The 26151-nt window shown below is 46.2% G+C and overlaps 3 protein-coding genes across 3 annotated transcripts in view; 2 read left to right on the forward strand and 1 right to left on the reverse strand.

Annotated features, from left to right (window-relative positions):
- Positions 1-930: 930 nt before the first annotated feature.
- On the reverse strand, positions 931-7825 carry TIMM22 (translocase of inner mitochondrial membrane 22). Its single transcript, XM_055318278.1, has 4 exons — positions 7271-7825; positions 4887-5083; positions 3164-3236; positions 931-1611 (listed from the first exon to the last, which is right to left on the reverse strand). The coding sequence occupies exons 1-4, from the start codon at positions 7506-7508 to the stop codon at positions 1535-1537; spliced, it is 585 nt and encodes a 194-aa protein (XP_055174253.1). The 5' UTR covers positions 7509-7825; the 3' UTR covers positions 931-1534.
- A 2999-nt stretch (positions 7826-10824) lies between these two features.
- LOC129512351 (thymosin beta-4-like) lies at positions 10825-11444 on the forward strand. The gene has a single exon (XM_055329594.1). It carries the CDS (start codon positions 10894-10896, stop codon positions 11026-11028), a length of 135 nt encoding a protein of 44 aa, XP_055185569.1. The 5' UTR covers positions 10825-10893; the 3' UTR covers positions 11029-11444.
- Positions 11445-25574: 14130 nt separating this feature from the next.
- Positions 25575-26151, forward strand: part of NXN (nucleoredoxin) — a 153754-nt gene continuing 153177 nt past the window's right edge. The window contains exon 1 of the mRNA XM_055321372.1: positions 25575-26083. Within this exon, the coding sequence (XP_055177347.1) occupies positions 25688-26083 (396 nt within the window). The 5' untranslated portion in view covers positions 25575-25687. The remainder of the gene's footprint in view (positions 26084-26151) is intronic.

Below are 26151 nucleotides of genomic sequence, written 5' to 3' on the forward strand. Positions count from 1 at the left end.
GAAATGGGTATGGCCAGAGAAAGGTGTTACCAAGCTGAATTTGACATTATCACTCACTCTCACACACACACCACAGGACATCAGGACCTCTCAGCCAAGTCTGAATTCTGGTTAGAAGGAGGTAAGCTAGAAGACAGCAGAAAAGGGGGGGAAGAAAGCCAAAAAAGGTGAAGGTGTTTGTGTACAGTAGAAAACAAGACATTACTGCTGGCTGAAAGTGGCTGGAGTTTCACGGCCCCACCAAGCCTACCTTCCTGCCCCAAAATGGGAAAGCCTGAGCTCATTACCTTCATGTATTACCAAAGGACCAGAGTAAAGAAGCACTTGTGGCAGATCCTAACCATAAGAGCCTTTTTTTTTTGCCCCAGGGCACATAATCAAGCCAAGCTGCTATTGTCAGAAAAAGGCTACTACTAGGTCAAATAAAAAACAATGTTAAAAACACACACACACACAAACAAAAAAGCCTGATACCTGAGAACAAGAGTAGTGGTGAACAGCCCCTCAACACTGATCTTCCCCAGCAGCTGCTGATTTGAGTCATCAGGAGGACCTTAGCAGGAGTCTTCATACGTCGTGTCCTTGAGCTGGGTCTAGTCCAGTGGTCAGACCATAAAACCAATGTGGCTCAGACCACAGGCATTCCCATCGGCCAGCACACAGGAAGGTTTTTAGAAGAGGCCAAGGCTTATGCATGGAATGTCCATGTATCTTAGGACATGGCTAGGCTAGGCTTCTTGGATGGTAGGCCCCGGCTGAGGTAACAATCTCCATTAACACTATTCTACAAACCCTGAGAATCGAACATTCCCACACTTCTCAAGAGCTTTCTCACTCTCCCACTGGATGTCCAATCTCTGGGCCACCTGGCATCATTTTTGGGAATCATGGAATATGAAAATAAAAATAAACCAACCTGTTATTTATTCATTGATTTTATAGTATGAACGGCCTTTATTGTTCGTAATGGGAAATAAAGGGGAGGAGGGGACATGACAACTCTGGCTCCAAAGGCAGCTCCGAAGACTCTGTCCCTGTTCCCTCCTGCCAAAAACTTAACCAACCTTTTAAATTGTAATATAATATTTTTTAACAAAGATAGAACACTAAACAAAATAACAATGGGTCATAAGGTATAAATGTACTCTGCCCTGCCACATGAGATGACCGACTACAGGGACATCCAAAGTAGACGAGCTTCCTGGATTTGTGTCCAGTCACCTCTGGTCCCACCGCACCGAATCGCCAGAAGGCCAGCTGTGGTCAGAGCTGAACCTTTGGGGAGCTTAGTTCCTACAAGTCAATACATTCCTGATCTGCCTGAGAAGGGCTGGTATGGCACATTCCACACGCCCAAAGTGTGGCTGGAATCCAGGAGCCAAGAACATGGCTCCTCAAGGTGGCAGTCAGGTGGCTCCCTCGTGACACCAACCACATGAGGGAGAGCAAAGGTGTGTGGTCTCTGAAGCAACTGCCCTCCACAAGGCAGCTCTGATCCTGGGGTGGCAATGTCCTTCCCTGGAGGCAGTAACTCTCACCGTAGGTAATAATCAATTGCAGCAGAGAAAGCAGCAAAACCTCCACAACCAATGACCCCGGCCTTTAAGCCAGCTGTAAAGCAAAGAGAAGTGACATTACCTGTGGTGACAGACACCGAGTCAGACTGCATTCAGAAGTGTGCCTCACCGTAGATGCAGAGACACTGGTGTCAATATTCTCCTTCAACCAACCCATCAGATCTGTCAGACTTCCACGAAGCAGTGTCCACAATCTACTCCAGTGTGCTTTATCTAGCTGTACATCCAGCTTTTCTCATTCCAAAAAATTACAATTTCGATTTCCAGTTTCATGAAATAGCTCCTCGCAGGCAGGAAACTGGTTAAGAGAACCAGCCCTTGGAACCAAGTGAAAGCATATGGCCTGTTCCCCGGATTTGTTTATGAAATAAATTCCTGGGAAGGTGACCAAAGCAATCCTAGAGGGAGCTGAGCTTCTCAAAGTCCCTGACAAAGCTGAGCGATGGGAAGATCAAAGGAAAAGTTACTCTATAAATCACAAATGGCTATCTGAGGAGCAGAAGCAGCTTTTAATGATAGCAAATCATCCTGCCTTTCAGAAAATGAGAAAACAGGCTTTTTGTTTTGGGCAAATCAGGGCACAGCAGATAGAGGGTGGCCCAGCAATGGACACTGGGAGGAGAGTCGGGTCATTGACACCCCACACCACCCCCTTGATGGGCACACCAACAGGGAGAAGTGCAGAGAACAGTTTTCTTTGTTGTTACAATTGATAACCTGACATTTCTAGAATACCTCTATCTGGCTTTCAATGGGTAGAAATCTAAGAATCCTCAACTGCAAAAACAACTACCGTGTAACTTATACATAATATTAAAACTGACAGTTGTACAGTATTAAAATGTCTTAACTGCTTGAGACAAAGTCCAGCAGGGACTTTGGATAAATGGGCTCTCCGGAGCTGAATGAGACTTAGCTGTACGTCTGTACTATCCTGCAGATCAACACAGTTCAGGAATTACTTACTGGGAGAAGTTCTCATGTGTTCAATGTGAGGGCAGTTTTGTTTCGTTTTGTTTTTTAGGTTTTACTTATTTGTTCATGAGACACAGAGAGAGAGGCAGAGGGAGAAGCAGACTCCCTGTGGGGAGCCGGAGGTAGAACTCGATCCCAGGACCCTAGAATCACACTCTGAGCCATCCAAGCATCCCATCTTTTTTCTAAAATGTAGATCTTTCTGTGGTTCTTACCATGGGTGGTTTTGTCCCCTAGGGGAATTTGGCAATGCTTAAGAGATACTTTCAATAGTCACTGCTAACTGATACTTCTAGCTTCTAGTGGGTAGAGGCAAGGGATACTGCTAAACATCCTACAATGCACGGAATAGCCCCACTCTCCTCCCAGAAAAGATTTATCTGGTCCAAAATGCCAGCAGTGCCAAAGATGAAAACCCCTGATCTAGATATTAGAAGTTCCCAAAATTAAGTTAATGCAAAAGTAAATGTGTCTTACTTGTCAGAAGGGAAGAGTATCAAGTATCCACATATGCCTTGGGCTATCCCTGGAACACTCATATGTTTGAAAATGTCAACTATAGCACGTTGTCCAAGGCCACAAAGAAAACCATGCAAGAGTTGTTTACTAACCTCTGAAACCAATGGCTCCTCCAGTGATGCAGCCACTAATGACACTGTTCTTCCAATCTGATTTTCCCCGGTACTGTGGGTGGAAAAGTACAGTTCAGAGCCAAAGAAACAAGCCAGACAAGATGATTAAGGGAAAAAAAACACAGTTTCTAGCTGGCTAATTTAGTCCCTCCCCCAAAGGAAACCTAATCCTTTTCACTTTCAAAAGTATAGTTCCTAAAATTTGAATGTGTTCATGGATACTTCCTGCAGGTGGTACCAGAGTGCTGAAACCAAGTGTACCATTTGAGAAGCAATCAAAATCTCTTCTCTGGTTCCCCAATAAGTCTCATGATTAAAATGATTAAGCAACTTCTAACAGACACATGAAAACATGTTCAATATCACTCATCACCAGGGAAATGCAAATCAAAACTAAATGAGCTAACGCCTCACATCTCTCAGAATGGCTAAAATCAACACAATAAACAACAGGTGTTGGGTGAGGATGTGGAGAAAGGGGAACCCCTTTCCACTGCTGGTGAGAATGCAAACTGATGCAGCCACTCTGGAAATCAGTATGAAGGTTCCTCAGAAAGTTAAAAATAGAACTCTTGGGGTGCCTGGCTGGCTCAGTCAGTGGAGCATGTGTCTCTTGAGCTCAGGGTTAGGAGTTCGAGCCCCACATTGTGTATAGAGAGTAGTTAAAAATAAAATCTTAAAAAAAAGTTCTACTGTACAATCCAGCAGACTGCTAGGTATTTACCCAAAGAATACAAATACTACTTCAAAGGGAAACATGCACCCCGATATTTATAGCAGCATTATCTACAATAGCCAAATTATGAAAACAGCACAAGTGTCCATCTATTGACAAATGGGTAAAGATGTGATGTTTACACACACACACACTGAATACTCAGCTATAAAAAGAATTTTGCCATTTGCAATGTCATGGATGGAGCTAGGGAGTATTATGCTAAGCAAAATAAGTCAGAGAAAAACAAATACCATATGATTTCACTCATGTGGAATTTAAGAAACAAAAACAAATAGGCAAAGGGAAAAAAAGAGAGAAAAGGGCAAGCCAAGAAACAAACTCAACTACAGAGAACAAACCGATGGTGACCAGAAGGGGAGGGGGTGGGGGATGGGTGAAATAGGTGATAGGGTTTAAGGAGCGCACTTGTGATGAGCACCAGGTGTTGTATTATGGAAGTGTGGAATCAGAGACACCTGGGTGTGGCTCAGCAGTTGGGCGTCTGCCTTTGGCTCAGGATGTGATCCCGCAGTCGCGGGATATCGGGATCAAGTTCCACATCGGGCTCCCTGCATGGAGCTTGCTTCTCCCTCTGCCTCTGTGTGTCTCTCATGAATAAATAAATAAAACCTTTAAAAAAAAAAAGGAAGTGAAAAAAAATAAAAATAAAAAATAAAATTTAAAAAAAGGAAGTGTGGAATCACTATACTGTACGCCTGAAACTAATATCACACTGTATGTTAACTAGAATTTTACAAAATTTAAAAAGTAAATCATTAACCAAATTCTAGCCTACAAAGAAACGTAAAAAACAACGCAAGCCCAAGTAAATGCAATAAATGCACAAAAAGTTTACATTCAGAACTATTCAATGAAAATTCAACCTAGCAAGTATCAGACATTTCTGCTCTGTTTTCTAATTAATAACGCTCTTTAGAAGTCATAAGATGGTACAAGTCTTTCTCAGAAGGCAGAGACACTTACAGATTCTACCAAACACTCGGTGCAAGAAAACATGGCGCCCACAATGGCAAAATTTTTGGCGTAAGACATTCCTCTCTGTCCCATGTCTTTCAGAACTTCTTTTGCTGTCGGCGTACGGTAAGGATCCTTAGGGTCAAAGCCCACATTGGTATCAATGCCAGCAGTGAACACTCCAAAGGCACCTCCCAAGACAAATCCTAAAAAGAAACACACAGATGAAGATGGCATGTTTTCTGGGTTACTGTAATGAGGTCATACTCGAATTGCACATTTGGATGGCTACCAGCAAAGAGGACACCCCCTACCTACTGCCCCCACTCCATCTTACCAAACTCTCCAGTTATCTGGTTGCACATCACGCAAGCCATAAACTATCTTGTTGACATCTTCTTCTCTGTCTTCGATTTCGTCCTCTTTTCATTTTCTAACATTCCTCAAGATTCAATCTTTAACCTTCTGTTCTGTCTGTACTCATTCAACTCTCAACTTTGCAAATCACTCCCTTGACAATGGTGACATTCATAACTATCATTTAGTGAGCACCATGCGCCAATTACTCTGATGCTTTATAGTCACAGCTCCTTTTATTTTTCACAATAGTCTCGTGAGGTAGATACTATTACCCTTTTCATTCTACAGCTGAATCGGCTGAGGCTCAGGGAGGTTAAGTAACTTTCCTAAGGTCACAGAGCTACCAAATAGCAACCATACACTGCTGTCCCCATCTTTCTGAGCCTGCTAGACACTTCCATATAGATGTCCTCTCATCACCTCAAGGTCAAAATATGTTTAATGAAGTCATGGGCACCTTCCCTCCAGACTTTCTTCCTTCTTTCCAGTCACTCCAGCTCCAAAGCTGAAGGGCATTTCTGACCAGTTCTTTGCTTTCCCCTACAACCCTATGTTCACAGTTATCATCCTAGTCTAAGGCCTGTATCACTCCCACTCTAGAGCAATACAAAGACTTATTCATCATTTTAACAAATATGTAAGTGATGTATTAGGTTCGGACATAATGATGAACAAACACCAAGGCCACGCTGCACTGCACCTCAGTTTTGCAAATTCCCTATGCTGTCTTCCCACCCACACTTTCTTTCTTCACCACACTCTATGCTGGGTCATCATGTGCATCAATTACTGCTCTAATGCCTAAAGACAAAAAAGCCCAAAGCCCCAACTCCACCTCCAACTTGAAAGGGCATTTCTCCTCCTCTTTATCCCCATTCTCTCAATCCTTCAAGATACAGCTGCAGTCAGTCTCACCTCTTGTAGCCTTCCCCAAACCATAAAAATACTGTTCTCTTTCTACTACATACCTGCACTCCCACTGTATTTGTTTCTTGTCTTTCATTCTCATGAGATTTCAACTCATCTGCAAATGTGGCCAACCTCTTTACAGGAGGGACACCATACACTCTCAAATCCTTTTTCAAAAGGTCTAAAAAAAAAAAAAAGGTGTGTGGGGGGGAGGAGTCTTTCCCCCTTGTTTCCCACCATCTAATCACACTGTCCACACTGGCCTTTGTTTTTTTTCTTTTTTTTTTTTAAAGATTTTATTTATTTATTTGAGAGCTAGCGAGAGAGCACTAGCTGGGGGAGGGGCCGAGGGAGAGGGAGAGCAGACTCCCCGCTGAGGTGGATCCCAGGTCCCTGGAGTCCTGACCCGACCTGATGGCAGATGCTTAACCTGCTGAACCACAGAGGTGCCCCTGTCCTTTGTTTTTCAAACAGGAAGCCAGCTCCTGCCGGACCTTGGCAGTTGCTGCTCCCCATGTTCCACTTTCCTGCCTGGCTCCTTCCCAACATTCTTATTTATATATATATATAAATGTGAGCTTCATGAGAACCTGGCTCTAGTCTCTAACCCTGTCCCTCCACCCCTGAGCACGTGACGGTTACTTTTAACAACTCGTTGAAAGAATGCTTATTTAGGGACGCCTGGGTGGCTTAGCAGTTGAGCGTCTGCCTTTAGCTCAGGGCATGATCCCAGAGTTCCCGGATCGAGTCCCACATCGGGCTCCCTGCATGGAGTCTGCTTCTCCCTCTGCCTCTTTCTCTGTGTCTCTCATGAATAAATAAGTAAAATCTTCAAAAAAAACTAAAGAATGCTTATTTAAAAGCGAACCAACGAATGAAGGCAGGCATTTTATAACCTTTAGGCCCAACCCATATGGTACCGATTCTCTGACCCAATTTCCAGGGGCGAAAAATAACCTCAGGGCCTAGAGAGGGGTCACCCGAGCTCACGGACCCAGGCAGGGGTGCAGTCAGGAGCGAGGTCCACAGGCTCCTCGCCTCCCGGGCGCGTGGTCTTCTTGGCAGAGGACCCCGCTGCCGTGCAAGCCCTCAGCCTCCCAACGGGCCCCCTAGTCTTGCCTCACCTCCCACGCAGGCCAGCGCCGCCTTGAAGGCGCAGCTTTCCATCGCCTTCTCGATCATCTTCTGTTCCTCACTCTTGATCGGGCTCGGGATCCCGCCCAGACTACTGGGCTCCAGCAGCCGGGGCTGACGCTTGTCGCCCACCAGGTACTGCAGAAGAAGGCTGTACTGCAGCGGGGCTTCGGCGGAACCCGCTGCCTCAGGCGCGGAGGCCCCCGCACTGGGGGTAGTCGCCACCATGACCGCAGATGCCCGAGAAACCCTGGCGTTCTTCTTCCCACAGCAGATTCCGCAAGCTTCACGTTAGGGCGCGCCTAGCCCCCGTGACGCAACGGCAGATTCGCCACAACGAGCAAGTGCAAGGAACGACGCCAGCGAAGTCCGTTCGTGCCTCCGGCGAGAGAGATACCATGTTCCCCAAAAGCCCCTTGTCAATACCGAATCAGGCTTGTGCAGCATCCAAACGGCACTAACAAACAAGATTTAGAGTCACCAGAAAGCGCCCTCTTCGTCAGGGCGGCAGCGCGGTGGGTACCGCGATTCGTAGGCCAGGCATCTCCCAGGAGGCTCTGCGCGGGCGCGCGCCTCGGGGCCTCCTCTGGAGCTCCCGACTGCGGGGAGGGGGCGGAGGAGCGCCCCCGCGAGGCTGCAGCGCGCCGGAGCCCCGCCAGGGGGCGCACGCACCGCGCCGCTGCCCTTCCAGCCTACTCCTTCCTCGCACGGGTGGTGAGAGGTAAATGGTGGAAAGTGCTTTGTGAATAAACGTAAAAGCCTGGTATAAATGTATGCAATATATGTTTTATTTGACAATTAAACCCTTGCGGAGAGAGAAAGGGCCCAACAAATGAGTGAACTAATGAGCGAAGCTAGCTAAGTGTAAGAAAAGGAGGTGGAGAGGGCAAGGCTGGGGCCCCTACCCACGGTCCAGCCAGTTATTGTTGGTGGAATTGGCGATGTGGGACTAGCATTGCCCTGGAAAGCCAGGTTTAAATTATGTGAAACCAATTAAAATGTTCACCAGCTTGCAGACTCAGAACCTGAAGGTAAACTGTAAGGTAGTACTATGCATGAATCCAGAAAAACTTTTGCACTAGTTTTTATGTTACTAAAATAGATTCCACACTATTGCATTGGTCCAGACTAGCAATGTATTTGAGTGTTTTAGCTAAGAGAAACCTTAATGGAAACAGGTGGTGAGCATAGCCAGTTGAGGTGGGCAGAGATACTTCTTTGGTACCCGAAGTTCTCAGTGCGTCCCAGCACAGCAAATGCTTTGATGTGGGAAACAAAGGCAGAAGAAAAATTGCTAAATTTTCTTACTCCCTACAGCCCAGTGACAAGACCTTGAAACAGGCAGAGTGACATTCCTCTAGGGACTCAATGCCTCCATGTTGATACTTTGTTAAGGGCAGAAGGGAATCTTAGCCCAACCCCAGGATCCTGTAAGTCTACTTTAACATGTAGAAATTCCTTTAGAAATTTTCTTTATCTCTAACCCCCCAAGATACATGTTGGCGATCATCCCCCAAGCATACGACCTAACAATATTCATCTGAAGGGGCTCATGACATTACTGTATCAGACAGTAGTAAATGGCCTTTTCCCAACAATAGCTACCCCATCAAGGTCCTGGAAACCCTGCTTCCAAAATTCCTTAGAGACTTAAGGTGTCCCTAAGCCCTCCCAACTTAAAGTATATGAACAGGCCGCTCCTCATGACCCCAGAGCAGCTCTTTCTGCCCACAGGTCCTGTCCCTGTGCTTTCATAAAATCACCTTTTTGCACCAAAGACATTTCAAGAATTCTTTCTCGACCCTTGGCTTTGAACCCTAATGTCTTTTCCTACCTCATGCTTCACCCTGATTCTGTTCCCACCAAGCCATTGAGTGGGCTGGTCTGAGGGTCCCCAGCAACTTCCCAGTTGTTGAATCTCTTATTTTAAGATTTATTTATTTACTTGAGAGAGAGAGTGCACGAGAACACAGAGGCAGAGAGAGAGGGAGAAGCAGACTCCTCGCTGAGCAAGGAGTCCAATGCAGGGCTCTATCTCAGGACCCTGGGATCGTGACCTGAGCCAAAGGCAGACACTTAAACGACTGAGCCACCAGGAGTCCCCTAGTTGTTGAATCTAATTCAGGCCTGATTTTACTAGACTTCTGTACTGCATTTGACACTGTTGTCTCCCTTCTTGTCTGAAGTTTCTTCATATTTTTACTGAAGCCCCTCTCTCCTAGTTCTGCTACAGCCTCTCCAGATGCTGCGTCTCCTTTGCACGCACCTCTGCGTGGTCTTTTCTTGTTGGTCCTCTCAGGGCTTCATCCTTTACTGTCTTCCTCCGCAGCTCATTCTACCTGAGCAACTCTTCTTCGTGACTTCTACTCCACCTCAAATTGCATTAATGACTCTCAAATCGTCATCTTCAGCTTAGACCCTTCTCATAAACACAGGAACCAGACACTTCCCATAAGCACCTCTAACTCAACATGCCCTCTCAACCACCCTTTCCTTCCAGATGAATGAAGGGCCCAGAGCTCTGATTTATGCTGAAGTCTTTTTTTCTTTTTTAAGATTTTGTTTATTCATTTGATAGAGAGAGAGCACAAGTAGCAGAGCAAGAGACAGAGGGAGAGGAAGAAGCAGGCTCCCCACTGAGCAGAGAGCCTGATAAGGGGCTCGATCCCAGGACCCTGGAATCATGACCTGAGCCAAAGGCAGTTGCTTAACCAACTGAGCCACTCAGATGCCCCATGCCAAGATCTTCAGAGCTACAGTTGGATCTGAGAGAACCTGGGACAGCCACCACCCCCCACCCTTGGCAAGTCCCAGGTAAGGTGGCCTTGGAAAACAAGGAATGGTCTAAATAATTAACCCATGGAACTACTTAGAGAGTAATAATCAATCCCCAAATGAAGGGTCTTCATTAGAGTTCAGGTGAGGTCCAGGTCAGCATGTGAAGAAATTCTATGTGGCCAAGGTACATGAATGAGGGAGCCTTTTATGGAACATCCTTGGCCTGGATCATAGATGGAGAGAGAACAGTTACAGACACTGATCTGGTATCTCTCTCCACTCACCCAATTTCCTTCCATAGGTAGTTTTCTGATGGAAAACTTGAACCTCTCCAAACATATTCTGAAAGTGAAAAGTGGTTTCCCATGTCTGTTTCCCAGGGCTGAACCTCTGCCAGTAGTCTGGGGACTCTATCTGGCCCTGGCATCATTGGGAATCCAGCAGCCTCGTGTTACAGTTTGGTTTCCCACATCACATTGTCTGTCCCGATCACAAGGCAACAGGGAAGCATCTCAGTGGGCCAGAGAGAACAGGGAACAGTTAAAGAGGACAATTTTTTTAAAAAAAATTTTTTTTATTTATTCACGAGAGACACAGAGAAAGAGGCAGAGACATAGGCAGAGGAAGAAGCAGGCTCCCCATGGGGAGCCCGATGAGGGACTCAACCCCAGGACCCAGGGACCATGACCTGAGCCAAAGGCAGGTGCTAAACCACTGAGCCACCCAGGTGCCCAGTTAAAGAGGAATTAGTTATTCGGCAGCGACCGCAACGCAGACCGGATCCCTCTCCTCTCTCCAGCTCGCTCGTGCGCCTCGCTTCGCTTCCTCTGCAACCATGTCTGACAAACCCGATATGACTGAGCTTGAGAAATTCGATAAGTCGAAATTGAAGAAGACAGAAACGCAAGAGAAAAATCCACTGCCTTCGAAAGAAACGATTGAACAGGAGAAGCAAGCGGGCGAATCGTAATGAGGCGTGCGCCGCCAATATGCACTGTACATTCCACAAGCATTGCCTTCTTATTTTACTTCTTTTAGCTGTTTAACTTTGTAAGATGCAAAGCGGTTGGGTCAGGTTTAAATGACTGTGCTGCTCCTTTTCACATCAAAGAATGGAGAACTACTGACAACGAAGGCGCCTGCCTTTCCCATCTGCCTGTCTGGCTGGCTGGCAGGGAAGGAAAAGAACTTGCATGTTGGTGAAGGAAGAAGCTGGGTGGGAGGACGGTGAGATCTAGAGTAAAAAACCAAGCTGGCCCAAGGTATCTTGCAGGCTGTTAAAATGCAGTTTAATCAGGTGCCATTTTTTTGTTCAAATGATTTTAATTATTGGAATGCACAATTTTTTTAATATGCAAATAAAGTTTTAAAACGTGAAAAAAAAAAGAGGAATTAGTTCCACAGGGAAGGTGATAGAGTCAGAACAGTCTGAGGGGAGGACTCTCACTTGAAGGATGCCAGCTAGTAGATGCTCAACAGGAGGAGGGTCTGATCATATCTCATCCCAGGTGTCCAGGAGCCCTTAGCTGGCCTGTAGTTCACTCAGCATGTCACTGGAGCCTGGAAGTAAAAGAAAGAGCATGAGTGGGATAGAATGAGGAGGTCCAAGTGGAGAAGTGTGCTGTGTCCATGTGGATTTGAATTGTATATGACTTTGGTAACAGAGAGTCAACTGAATAGTCCTGTCACCAGCAGGAGGTATGGCCACATAGATATTCTCATTAGCCAACTGATTCACTGTGGACAGTGTGTGCTGGACAAGTGACTGTATTTAAGGGCCCTTGGGGCCACCAGGTGGTGCAGTTGGTTAAGCATCCAACTCTTGGTTTCAGCTCCGGTCATGATCTCAGGGCTGTGAAGTCGAGTCAGGCTCTGTTCTCAGTACAGTCTGCTTGAGATCCTCTCTCCCTCTGTCTCAACACCCCCCCCCCCATGCATGCACTCACTCTCTGTCTCTAAAATATATAAAATAAATCTTAAAAAAATAAATAAAATAAAGGGCCTTCGTCCATGCCCTCCACAACCAGAGGGTAACTGGAGGCTAAGGATGGAAATGTGGCATCTGAAAAGTTCATGGAAGGAGAAGACACTAAGAAGTGGTGGTAGCTGGGCTGGAGTGGGAGCTGAAGTAGCCTGAGAAGGTGGCACTATCCCCCAGCATCACCAGGATGGCTTCGTCTTCATGTGAGAACTGTGGGTTAGAGGGGAAATCCAAGGAGATTTAGGAATTAAGAGGTGATAAAATCCTTGCACTGCCTGTCACATATGGTGACATAAGGCAGGGTGTTGATTTTAACATGGGGCCACCTGAAGCCCTGCACACCTGCTTGGCTAGAGTTGCTGGCTAGGAAGGAATGATGGGTCAGGCACCACATTTGGACAGAGGCTGCCCCTACCTGGGTATATGGCCATACCACTTGTCTCTCCCCAAAAGTCCTTCCTGGACAACCCTACTTCCCTCCAAGATGCCTATACAGCATCTCTTAGATCAGCAGCAAGTGAGGCAAATAGCAGCCAGTTTTTCTGGGCTGAGGATTCAGGGTTAAAGTTGCCCACTCTTGTTGGTCCTCTAGATTTCTTTTCAGAAGCTTTGGCTGGTAAACTTGAATTGTCTAGAAGAAAGATATACCCCCTGGATCATTGTAAACCCTGGGATGTAAGGTAACTGTTCAAAATTTGAGAGGCACCTTGGGCATGCCAGTAGCCCATTGGAACAAACATGTACTTACAAGCCAAGATCCTCGATCATTTGCCATATGCAGTCCTTCCTTTATCTTTGGTAAATTGGTAAATTGTCACCAGTGTCCCACAAACATTCTTTCACCTGGTTTGGCCTTTTCTTTCTAAAGAGAATATCCATTCAAGTTACAAGAAAGCAAAGCATAAAAAAAAAAACACAAAGTGTTTTGCAAAGTTCATACATTTTCCTCCAAATCCAAAGATACTTTGCTAGCTTGTTACTTGATGATATTTAATGTATATACTAATACCTTTCAGCATCGCAAATAAAGTTGTGATTGAAAATCATTTAGGGGGCAGCCCGGGTGGCCTAGCAGTTTAGCACCTGCCTTTGGCCCAGGGCATGATCCTGGAGTCCCAGGATTGGGTTCCACGTCAGGCTCCCTGCATGGAGCCTGCTTCTCCCTCTGCCTATGTCTCTGCCTCTGTGTGTGTGTGTGTGTGTGTGTGTGTGTGTGTGTCATGAATAAATAAATAAAATATTAAAAAAAAGAAAAAGAAAATCATTTAGGGAGCCTGAGTGGCTCAGTGGTTGAGCTTCTGCCTTCGGCTCAGGGCATGATACCAGATTCCAGGATCGAGTCCCATATCAGGCTCCCTGCAGGAAGCCTGCTTCTCCCTCAGCCTATGTCTCTGCTTCTCTCTTGTGTATCTCTCATGAATAAAGAAATAAAATCTTAAAAAAAAGAAAGAAAATCATTTATATTGGAAGTGGTTTCTATGTACTCATTTGGATTTTTTTTTATAATTTTTTTAATTTTTATTTATTTATGATAGTCACAGAGAGAGAGAGAGGTGCAGAGACATAGGCAGAGGGAGAAGCAGGCTCCATGCACCGGGAGCCCGATGTGGGACTCGATCCCGGGTCTCCAGGATCGCGCCCTGGGCCAAAGGCAGGCGCCAAACCGCTGCGTCACCCAGGGATCCCTCATTTGGATTTTCAAAAGGAAGTTAAGTCACCCAACTTCTTGGAAGTAGTGGTTAAGTTGTGTCCCATGAGGAAGCTCCCTCTGTCCATCCCTCTAAGAGAGGCAGGATAAGTTCTCTACTGTTCGGACTTTTGAAGCAAAAAAAGAACAAAATAAACCTTTCTAGAGGAGGGCTGAAAAAGCAGTGTAGCTAATTTGATTGTTAATAAATAATCACTGCTTTATTACTGAGAGCAGAAAACTGGGACTTCTGAAAAACTTCCTCTACTGATCCTCATCTCTTGAGGTTTTTTTTTTAATATTTTATTTATTCATGAGAGACAGAGACGGAGACACAGGCAGAGGGATAAACAGGCTCCACGTGTGGCTCGATCCCAGGTCTCCAGGACCACACCCTGAGCTGAAGGCAGCGCTAAACCGCTGAGTCACCTGGGCTGCCCATCTCTTGAGGTCTTAAAACTTCGAGATAACAGGCAAAAAGGAGCCAACTAATTAACCTCTGGCCCAGCAAAAAAGGAAGAAAACTCCTTTGATCTCTGACCAGAATTTTCTAAGCTACAGAGTAAACATTATCTTCATTGTAAGCAACAGAAACCAACCCTGGCCAGCTCCCACAAAAAGAGAGGGAATTATTAGAAGTATAATGGGGTGGGGAGCCTGGCTGGCTCAGTCAATAGAGCACGTGACTCTTGATCTAGGGATTGTGAGTTCGAGCCACACATCGAAGGGAAGGATAGAAATTACTTAAAGAAAAATTTTTTTAGAGGGGCAGCCCCAGTGGCTCAGTGGTTTACCACCACTTTTGGCCCAGGGCGTGATCCTGGAGACCTGGGATCGAGTCCCACATCGGGCTCCCTGCATGGAGCCTGCTTCTTCCTCTGCCTGTGTCTCTGCCTCTCTCTCTCTCTGTGTCTCATGAATAAATAAATAAAATCTTGAAAAAAAGTTTTTTTAGAGGACAAATTATTTATCTAAAAAAATAAAATAAAACAGCATTTATCTAACTACTGAGTTTTTGACATCCCCTTAAATGTTGTGCCTTACTTGTCCCTCTCACCCCAGAGGGGGATTTCAGGAAGAATCTGTTATCAGCAATGGGGTCCTGGGGCGAGCTCCTACTTATTCACAAGAGCTGCCTCTCATAGGAATTTTTTAAACTGGTTATTAAGCATGACCATTATTTTAAATTATATACATTTACAGTTAAATTCTATTAAAAATATGGGACACCTGGATGGCTCTGTCAGTTAAGCGTCTGCCTTCAGCTCAGGTCATGATCTCAGGGTCCTAGGATTGAGCTCTACATTGGGCTCCCAGCTCAGTAGGGAACCTGCTTCTCCCTCTCCCACTGCCCCTACCCCTGCTCATGCCTTCTCTCTCTCTCTCTCACAAATAAATAAAATCTTTTTTAAAAACAAAGGTAATATATGAATATACTCAAAGCTCCTCACCTCCTAAATATATTTGTTGGGGAAGGACATGGAGGATGCATGACTGCTGCTGCCCTGTGAACGGGATCCAGGCACTCAGAGAAGCCTCAGCCCCTCCCCTGTCTCTGGAATGTGAGTTCTGCGGGCCCTCCTCATGCACAACCTTGAGTTGGTGAGGTGGTGCTGAGAACATCTGCACCCAGTAGATGTGACTGGACCCAGGTAAGGCTTCTATATCAACTTTTCAGATGTGGTGAGTGGGTGTGGAGAGCTACTGTCTCGTAGCTCCCCAAGACAAGCCTCATTCCCTTGCTTATTAAACTTGCCCCCTACCCACCTGGAGTGATTTGTCTCCTCCTCCTGTCTCTCCCTGCCCTCTGCATGTCGGCCAGTTTCAGATCACAGCTGGAAAACCCCAGGGGGAGCCTGCAAACCAACGTTCCTATTTATGCTCTTGAGGCTCGATCATATCTGTTCGATAGAAATGCCATGTAATGGTGTCCTGCTGGCCTGTCTTCTCAAGTTTGCAATCAGTGACTTCATGTTGGTAGCTGGAAGTTGGCCGTGATGGGAATATTTACACCATAGGAATCAGTACATGCTGTAAGTTGGGACTTTTTGTTGTTATTGTTCAACATCTACCAGCCTACCACTTGCTACAAGGAAGCTGTGGGAACTGAGAACACCTTCCCCTTTCTGAGGAAGCCAGTTGGGGGGCAATAGGGCAAAAAGGTGAGACGTGAACTGCTAGAAATATGTAGGAAAGCCCTGGGAAATGGTGAATGTTCCTGACTGATAATTAGAAAGAGCAGGGTTCTGGGGCACCTGGTTGGCTCAGTCTGTAGAGCATGTGACTTCTGGTCTCAGGGTCCTGAGTTTGAGCCCATGTTGGGTGTAGAGATTACTAATAATAATAAAAAAAGAGGGGAACCCTGGGTGGCGCAGTGGTTTAGCGCCCGCCTTTGGCCCAGGGCGCGATCCTGGAGACCCGGGATCGAATCCCACGTCGGGCTCCCAGTGTATGGAGCCTGCTTCTCCCTCTGCCTGTGTCTCTGCCTCTCTCTCTCTCTGTGTGTGTGTGTGACTATCATAAATAAATAAAAAATTTAAAAAATAATAATAATAAAAAAAGAGACAGAGGGGTTTTCATTTCTGTGAATGGAACACCATGTTTGATATCATTTTGGCTCCCTTATATGGACAAAATGTTGCCCAGGCGCTCTTCTTGATTTTGGCCTGGAGGTATTGCTGTAGCAGACACCTGGCTACCTGTATGAGGGACCCTCAGAGGATGTAGGTCAAAAGAAGATGAAAAGCACCCCCAAGGAAACAGTAGCCATTCAGTTCAGAAGGATTCACAAGATGATTTTCATCAGGGACGGTGAGAGGAGGCCGAGGCTCCTGCATGGTCTTGGGTCCTGATGCCTTTTTCCTGGCTGAGGGAGAAACTTGGAGATCCTCCGGGTTGAGAAAGCTTTTCTCAGAGAGGCACAGCAGGTGTGATGCTTGGCTGGGGCCATGGCACAGGCAGGGCAAGTGGAGTTCTATATTTTTCTGTCATAACATCCTCACAGCTAATCACCTGTCACTCAGGAGCACGATTTTCTTCGAGGATCATTGGCAGGAGGCTTCTGATCAGACAGCAGAATAAGAGCCAGGCATCAAATGGACCTGAGCCAGGTCCTCAGGCACGAGGACCTCATATGGACAAGAAGAGTCTGTCAGATTGGAAGCAGGTCCAGGACGCAGGATGCTGAGGCCAACCTGGTTTTAGTTTTTAATTTTTAAATTAAAAGATTTTTTTTTTAAGATTTTGTTTCTTTGACAGAGAGAGAGAGAGAGTACAAGCAGGGGGAGCTGTAGGCAGAGGGAGAGGGAGAAGCAGACTTCCCACTGAGCAGAGACCCCAATGCAGGGTTGATCCCAGGGTCCTGAGATCATGAGCTGTGCTGAAAGTAGACGCTTAACCAACTGAGCCACTCAGGTGCCCCTCAACCTGTTTTTTTTTTTTTAAGATTTTATTTATTTATTCATAGACACACACAGAGAGAGGCAGAGACACAGGCAGAGGGAGAAGCCGACTCCATGCAGGGAGCCCGATGTGGGACTCGATCCCAGGTCTCCAGGATCACACCCCAGGCTGCAGGCGGCGCCAAACCGCTGCACCACCAGGGCTGCCCTTCAACCTGGGTTTTAAATAAAAACTTCCGTTCCTCCATCCCTACCCAGGAGAAGGGACTTTGGCCCACAGTAGGCTCTCTGCGGCCTCAGGAGGCACCACCAATGTGGGGTTGGCAGGAAGGGCTCTTCCTGTGAACTGGGAGCAGAAGCCCAGTAAGAGTCTCAGAAAGCACAGAAGAGCCTGCACCTACAGGGGAGCAGTTGGGGGGGGGGGGAAGTCAGATCCCAAATCAGGCTCCCTGAGGCCAAGGGAGCAGATCTGAGAGGCAGGCCAGAGAGCTCGCCTCAGGGTGTATGGCTTTTATTGTGCACCCACAGGTAGAAGTTTCTGTGGGGCTACCAGCTTTGGATGGATCTAAATGAGAACTTATTTTCCTCCACAAATCCACTCTTTTTTTTTTTTTTAAATCCACTCTTTCTGAGTTTCCCATCACAGAAACATGACTAGTTCCCTGCTCAGAATTCTTCTCTGTGCCAGAATAAAAGTCTCAACCTAATATGTTGCTTTTACACCTTGTGTAAAGGCACATAGGCTTCAGGCCACGTTCATGTCTCATTTGAACATCTCTGTTGCCAGTTGTCTGCTTTCCATATCTCTGTTGGGTCTAGAAGTTATAGCTCGGCTCAGAATCATAATAATTTGTGACCTGTAGTGCTTGAGAGATGAGCTCGGACTTTTTTTTTTTTTAAGATTTTATTTATTTATTCATGAGACACACAGAGACAAAGGCAGAGACACAGGCAGAGGGAGAAGCAGGCTCCATGCCGGGAGCCCGATGCAGGATTCGATCCCAGGACTCCAGGATCACACCCTGGGCCAAAGGCAGACGTTCAACCACTGAGCCACCCAGGCGTCCCTGAGCTCGGACTTTTTGACTATGTGTCATTTCTTTTACTTGTGCCCTGTCCTCAGTCAAGGACAATGGTTAGAAAATATTTATTATTAGGATTTCTTCATTCCTTTTTGCCTCTTACTTAAGAAAGCCATGGTGAGAGCAAAGCTATCCTGTGCTGTTTCCAGTGACAGATCTTTAGACTGTAGCTTGATTCTGGTGGGTGGTCTTAACGTTCTGGAGCAGATTTCTCCCATGGCATAATTGTTTGGAGCTTTTACTTCCTCATCCATACCCAATAATCCAGATTTGCTTACTATCTCTTGGGCTGTTGCTTTGGCTTTGCTTACAAAAAGTGATTGGAGACTTGGCAAACAGTCTGGCAGTCTGGTGGATTGTTAGGACCTACTTCAGACTCGGTTAATGAATCATCCATTTTGGCTGTGTCTGCAATAAGGTCACAGTGATGCCAAGTTGTGATCCTGGTTTGATCTGAGAAGTATTGGAGGCAATGGAAATATGCATAATGTTTTTCCAGCACCTCACACTTCCAACTCAGATAAGTGTTAGGAGGCTTCGGGACTAGAGGCTCTTTCTGCTCTGCTGAGGGATGATGTGAACAATAAAAAGAACAGTAATGATGACTTCCCAAAGTTACCTGTGAAGTTGGTGCCAGCAAGATAAGCACCACATTTCTGATTATAACCAATGAAGACGATGCCCTGCTTTCCTGTCCCTCATCATGACCCTCAACACATCTCCACTCAACTCTCTGTCTAGGAATTTACCTTATCAGTGGATCTGCAGAAAAGACCAACTTTTTAAAAAGGAGCAGATAATGGGGTGTGTGGGTGGCTCAGTCAGTTAAGCAACCGACTCTTGGCTTGGGCTCAGGTCTTGATCTCAGGGGTCTTGGGATCAAGCCCATGTGGGGCTCTGAGCTCAGCAGGGATTCTGCTTGAGATACTCTCCCTCTGCTTCTCCCACCCAATTAGTGCCCGCACCCCCCAAAAAAGAAATAAATCTTAAAAAAAAAGGAACAGATAAAACACATATAAGATCTGTAATACAACATTAATCTACAGATAAAATCTTTTACAGGGAACTCTCAATTAAATGGAATGCACTTTTTGTTTGAATCTATCTTGATTTAAAATTTGTTGAATCAGGATGCCTGGGTGGCTCAGTAGTTGAGCATCTGCCTTTGGCTCACGGTGTGATCCCAGAGTTCCCGGATCGAGTCCCTCATCAGATTGAGTTCCACATTGGGCTCCTCACTGGGAGACTGCTTCTCCCTCTGCCTCTCTCTCTGTGTCTCTCATGAATAGATAAATAAAAAATCTTTTTTAAAAATAAATAAATATAAAATTTATTGAATTAATTATTTTTTATTTTTTTAATATTTTATTTATTTATTCATGAGAGAGAGAGAGACAGGCAGAGGGAGAAGCAGTCTCCATGCAGGGAGCCTGATGTGGGACTCGATCCCGGGTCTCCAGGATCACACCCTTGGCTGAAGGCAGCGCTAAACCGCTGAGCCACCGGGGTTGCCCCTGAATCAATTATTTTTTAAACTAAGTGGACTTGGAAGACTTTTATAATCAAAATGTTCATTTTGTAGTAACAGGCTTTTTTATAATGGAACTTGAATTTTTTGATAGGACACCTTATTTTTTTTTCTTTCATTCAGAGATGTCCTGATGTACTTTATTTTTTTTTTGTCCTGATGTACTTTAATATTTTTTCTCTACTTATAGTATCTTATCTTTTGAATAAACTCTTATTTGAAAATCCAAAAAGTATTTTATTCTTGGGCTAAAATACCTTCCATATTTTTCTCACATCTATTTCTAGTCCTTCAATTTCCTTCCTGAAGCAACCTGTTACTATTTCTTTTTTTTTTTAAATGATTTTATTTATTTATTCATGAGACACACACAGGGAGAGGCAGAGACACAAGCAGAGAAAGAAGCAGGCTCCATGCACGGAGCCCAACGTGGGACTCCATCCCAGGATTCCAGGATCACTCCCTGGGCTGAAGGCGGCGCTAAACCGCTGAGCTACCCGGGCTGCCCCCAGAGGAAGATTTTAATAATCAAGTGGATAGGATGACCCATTCTGTGGATAGTTAGGCCTCTTTCCACAATTACTTCTGCCATTGCCCAATGAGTTCATGAGCAAAGTGACCACGGGGGCAGGGATTGAGGTTATGTGTGCTCAACAACATGAACTTCTACTCACCAAAGCTGAATTGGCTGTAGCCACTGCTGAGTGCCAGATCTTCAAGCAGCAGAGACCAACACCAAGCCTCCAGTATGACACCATGGCAATCAATCAGCTACCTGGTGGCAGGTTGGTTCCTTTGGATTGTTTCCATCATGGAAGGGGCAATGTTTTATTGTTACTAGAATAGATACTTCCTCTGGACATGGATAGTTGGCAGTACCTCACAGGGTGGAGGAAGATTCTCTAGAAGGCTGTGTATGCCCTGAACTAGTGTCCAATAAATTCATGGGTCTGGGAATCAAGGGGAAGAAATGGTGTGTGGCACCACTAATTACTACCCCTAGTTGCCCACTAGCAAAAATTTTGCTTGTTGTTTGCCAAATTTTCTGCTCTCCTGGCTGAGGGGAGTCATAGTTCCCAAGAGAGGGATGCTTACACCAGTAACAGCACAATGATTTCATGGCCCTGAAAGTTAAGACTGCTACCTAGCCACTTGGAGCTCCTCATACCTCTGAACCAGCAGGCAAAGAAGGGCCTGGCTGGGTGATTGACCTGGCTATCAAGGAGAAATTGGACTCCTACTCCACTGTAGAGGCAAGAAAGAGTGTGTCTGGGATATAGGAGGTCCCATCAGGCATGATTAAGGTCAATGGAAACTACAATGACCTAATCCAGGCGGGACTACTAATGGTCCAGACCCTTCAGGAATGAAGGTTGGAGTCACTCCACCAGGTAAAGAAACAAGACCAGCTGAGGAGCTTGCTTAAAACAAGGGAGATACAAGAAGCATAGTAGTTATAATACTAGCTGTGATCATATGACCAGTTGTAGACATGAGAACTATAATTGTCATGAATATTTCCTTCTTATATTGTTAGGGATATGTATGTATACATAAAGGTTTGGCAGACATCTTTGTTTCTTTCTTCTCTTATTCACTTATAACGTAACATAGATGTATTTAAGTATTTTTTTAAGATTTTATTTATTTATTCATTCATGGGATACAGAGAGAGAAAGAGAGAGACACAGGCAGAAGGAGAAGCAGGCTCCATGCAGGGAGCCCAAAGTGGGACTCGATCCCAGGACTCTAGGATTGAAGGCAGGTGCTAAACGGCTGAGCCACCCAGGCGTCCCTATTTAAGTATTGTTAACTTAGCATTATTATATTCAAGTCACAGGAGAAGGAGAAGAGTAAACATCACTAAGGGACTTTATCTCTTATGGTAAAAGAGTTAGTGCATTTTTGGTTGTAGACAGGATATTTGTAGCATGTTAGGCAGAATTACGATCTCATTATTGTCTTTATTTGGAGAGCAAGCCTGATTTAAGGAGATGCATATGGAGGCCAACTTGACAAGGGATTGACTTGTGATGTTTAATTTTATGTATCAACTTGACTGGAACACAAGGTGCCCAGATAATTTGGTTAAACATTATTGTGAGTGTGTCTATGAAAGCATTTCTAGATGAGATGAACATGTGAATTAGGAGATTGCCCTCTCCCTTGAGGGCCTCATTTAATTGGATGGAGGCCTGAACAGAACAAAAGTGAGGCAAGGGAGAATTTGTTCTGCCTATCTCCAAGCTGGGACATAGGTCTTCTTCTGCCTTTGGATTCAGACAGAACTCACACCATCACCTTCCCTGGTCCTCAGGCCTTTGGATTCAGACTGGAACTCTACTATCAGGTCTCCTGGGTCCAGCCTGCTGATGGCAGATTTTGGGACTTCTCAGCCTCCCTAATCAATGTGAGCCAATTCCTTGTAATAAATCACTATATATATTGGTTCGGTTTCATTGAAAAATATGGATTAATACAGTGCAAATTGAATTTTTGTTAATTATTTTCAATGACTAGATTGTATTTCAAATGGTAATGTGGTAATGATTTAATCATCTTTGTGAATACACAGGCTCTTTCCAATTTTCCAGTCTTTTTCTGATTGTACTACTTTATCAATAAATATCTGTACACACACATCTTTGTGCACATATGCTACTATACTTGAGTACCAAGAAATGTGATTTAAAAATATTTTTTGAAGGATTTATTTGACATACACAGAGAGAGAGGGAGAGCACAAGTAGGCAGAGTGGCAGGCGAGGGAGAGGTAGAAGCAGGCTCTGAGCAGAGAGCCTGATGCGTGGCTTGATCCCAGGACCCTGGGATCATGATCCAAGCCAGAGGCAGATGCTTAACTGACTGAGCCACTCAAGTGTCTTAGTGATCTAAAAATCTTAAAAGGTGACAGACGTACGTGTGTGTATGTCAGTACATGTTTTGTATGGCATCATGTGCCTTAGAAAGCAATTTCTCAAAAGGGAAATTCTGTAAATATGTATGTTCTGTACAATGTCAAGCATATTGTGGTCCCTAAATAGACATTTTAAAACAATAATTTTCAGAATAGCTAAGGGTGCCTTGGTGGCTCAGTCAGTTAAGTGTCTGACTTCGGCTGGGGTCATGATCTCAGAGTCCTAGGATCAAGGCCAGTGGCAAACCCCACATGGCACTCCCCACTCAGTGGGGAGTCTGCTTCTCTCTCTCCATCTGCCCCTCTCCACACTTATGCTCTCTCTCTCTTAAATAAATAAATAAATAAATAATAAATAAAATCTTTAGAAAAATAATAGCTAGTCAACTCATATAACTAGCTAAATACCAGTAGGGACATAATCTGTAAGTGGGTCTCTTGAACTGCATAAGCAGAGAGAGTGCTTTTCACAAGCCAAAGGATGTTGGCTATTCTTTACAGGAAGCCAAATGAGTCTCCTTGGGCTTCTTCTTGTAACAAACACCCACCAGAATTATGATTTTGGAATCATTTCCATTGCAAATCTCCTCTTTCCACACCCTTTTAAAAGGCAGCTGCGCTATTTGGCTTCTAACCAAGGCCTGCTGCACCAACAATTCTCTAAATTTTATTTATATTTCATGTGCAGTATGTTCAAACTCTCACACTTTCCCAGGTGCCAGATGCTGGTTTGGATACACTCCAGTGGAAAGTGCTTTCCTGTAAAATAATAAAAGTAAAATGCTGAACAAACTACCTCTTTATATCAGGCTTGCACCTAGTGTACCAAAACTAAGTATTCTAATAGTGACTTCACTATTTTCCCAAATTTGCAATCCCCCAAATTCCCACTTCACCTAGCTCCACACCAAATACTTTGTCCTTTGGCTTACATAGGATGTAAATGCTTCTAGTCCTTTTATACCTCTTTAGTGTTCATTTGAAAATGTCCGAACGTAGGATCTATCTGTCTCACATGATTTCAGTGGTGCTTAATGTAACCCACCAATGAGTATTTCAAAGATGCTTTGGGTGAAAAAACAAGGATTTTAACTTACTTTCAGAATCTTTTCCTTAAAAAAAAAAAATCTCTATGTCTAACTTGGGGTTTGAACTCATGACCCTGAGGGCAAAAGCCTGCCAGGTTCTACCAACTGAGCTGGCCAGGTGCCTCTACTTTCAGGATTTTAAAAGATATCTAATAACTTAATGTCTGTTATGTTAATAGCTTTATACATTCTCACTAAAAAGTGATGCTTTCTGTGTGTTTTAAAATAAGATTGTCCCTGTAGTGGCACAGAATTTTGGCATGGCACTCTACAATGTGCCTCAGAATTTGCCTTTTGCAATAGGGTTCCTGCCTGTTTAAAAGCAGTCCTCAATCCAAAGATCCTCCCTGTGAAATGAGCAGCAATATTAGGTGGGAACTAGGAGAGTGGGTATAATTTTTAGAGATGGTCAATCCACTCTTGGTTTCCACCATCACCTGTTTTACCAGTTTGTGTGGTTAGCGTTTCACTGAGATGAAAACTAGTGAAACTTTTCTATCCTAGAAAAAAAAAAAAACGAGAACCTTGGCCATGAAAATCTGTTTGTGCAAAATCTTGCGATTATACTGAGGTTTAAATGAAGTCTTGTAAAACATGCCATGATTTGTGTGTGTTTGTGTGTGTGGAAAGCCGCTATAAAATAACAGAAATACTGTTTGCCAGCCGTCTCTCTCACACACTGGGCTCTGGCAGGTCTCGTTTTTTCCCACTGTTTCCATTAGATGGCGGTAGATGCCCAAAAAATAGCTTCCAAAGGCGAGGTGGAGGGCGGCGAGGGGCGTTTTTTCCTTTCACTAGGTTGTTGGTAGCTGAGCTCACACACTGAATGAAGCTCCTCAATCGCGACTTGGCAGAATATGCATTTTATTTTTTCGTGTGTGTGAGGCGGGAAGGCTTGCCACAGACCACCTGTTCAATCGAAGCACAGGGTAGCATCTTGCCAGCTGGCTAAATAAATAAATAAATAAATAAAATTCCTAGAATTTTTCTTAACTATCACCAGACTTTATAGAAGCTATGGAACGTATTCAGGAGTGCAATCAGCATCGACTGAAAGATGCCGCGGCGTCTGTTGCCTGCACTTGTGGAGATGGAAGAGGGCCACCCGCTGGAGGGGAACGGCTGCTGCGACCTGGGGACTGAACCCACAGGGCGACCCCACTCGCAGGCAGCGTGGACTCTCACGTGTGACCAGCCCCAGATCAGAAGCTACCAGAGAAATATACGAGGTGGCGTCCTCCAGTTCTCTTAGAGTAGACAGAACATACACAAAACACACAGCAGAGAAATCAGTACAAGACCCAGCCTGATGAAGTGGTAGTTGTGCATGAAAATGCTAAGTCTTGTCAGCATTCTGAGAGGCCAGTGGGGTACGAAATGGCCGAGTAGGCTTCGGAGGGAGAGGGGGAGAGAGAGGGAGGGAGAGAGAGAGGGAGCACTCCGGTGGGGGGACTGTGGGAATGTCTGGGGAAGAGACGTTTCAGTTCGGAGAGAACTGAAAGCTCGGAAGGGTGGAGGCCAAGTCCAGGTCCGCGAGGGCTGCAACCTCAGAGAGGCCGGCTCAGCGGAACCCTCTCCTTTCTGCGCTTAGCCGGGAGCACGCCCTCAGAGTGGGCTGCTTCCGGCCGGCTTTCTCGTCAGGGTTCTCTCCCAGGCAACCCCCCACCCCGCCCGGCGCCGGGAGCCAGCGCCGGCAACTCGCCCGCAGCCGCGGATCGCCGCCCAGCGCGGCCCGGGACTGCCACGGAGGGGGCGTGGCGAGGGCGGCCCGGAGGGGGCGGGGCGTGGGCGGGCCCGGGTGGGCGGGGCTCTCGTCTGCCCCGCGCCTGCCGCTGCCGCTGCCGCCGCCGCCGCCACCGCTGCCGCCTCCGCCCGCCTCGCGGACCGAGGGAGCGGGGTCGCCGCCGCCTGCCCGCCCGCGTGCCCGGGGCTGCGGTGGGCCAGGATGTCGGGCTTCCTGGAGGAGCTGCTCGGCGAGAAGCTGGTGACGGGCGGCGGCGAGGAGGTGGACGTGCATTCGCTGGGCGCCCGCGGCATCTCGCTGCTCGGGCTCTACTTCGGCTGCAGCCTGAGCGCCCCCTGCGCGCAGCTCAGCGGCAGCCTGGCCGCCTTCTACGGCCGCCTGCGAGGGGACGCGGCGGCCGGGCCGGGGGCGGGGGCCGGGGCCGGGGCCGGGGCCGGGCCGGGGCCGGGGCCGGGGGCCGTGGCGGCCGCGGAGCCCGAGCCGCGGCGCCGCCTGGAGATTGTCTTCGTGTCCTCGGACCAGGACCAGCGTCAGTGGCAGGACTTCGTGCGGGACATGCCGTGGCTGGCGCTGCCCTACAAGGAGAAGCACAGGAAGGTGAGCGGCGCGGGCCTCGTCGGCGGCCGGGGGGCGGCCTGGGCGCTCCGCCCGCGAGTTGGGGGGAG

This window comes from Nyctereutes procyonoides, unplaced genomic scaffold (genome assembly GCF_905146905.1).
Source record: "Nyctereutes procyonoides isolate TBG_1078 unplaced genomic scaffold, NYPRO_anot_genome, whole genome shotgun sequence".
Lineage (NCBI taxonomy): Eukaryota > Metazoa > Chordata > Mammalia > Carnivora > Canidae > Nyctereutes > Nyctereutes procyonoides.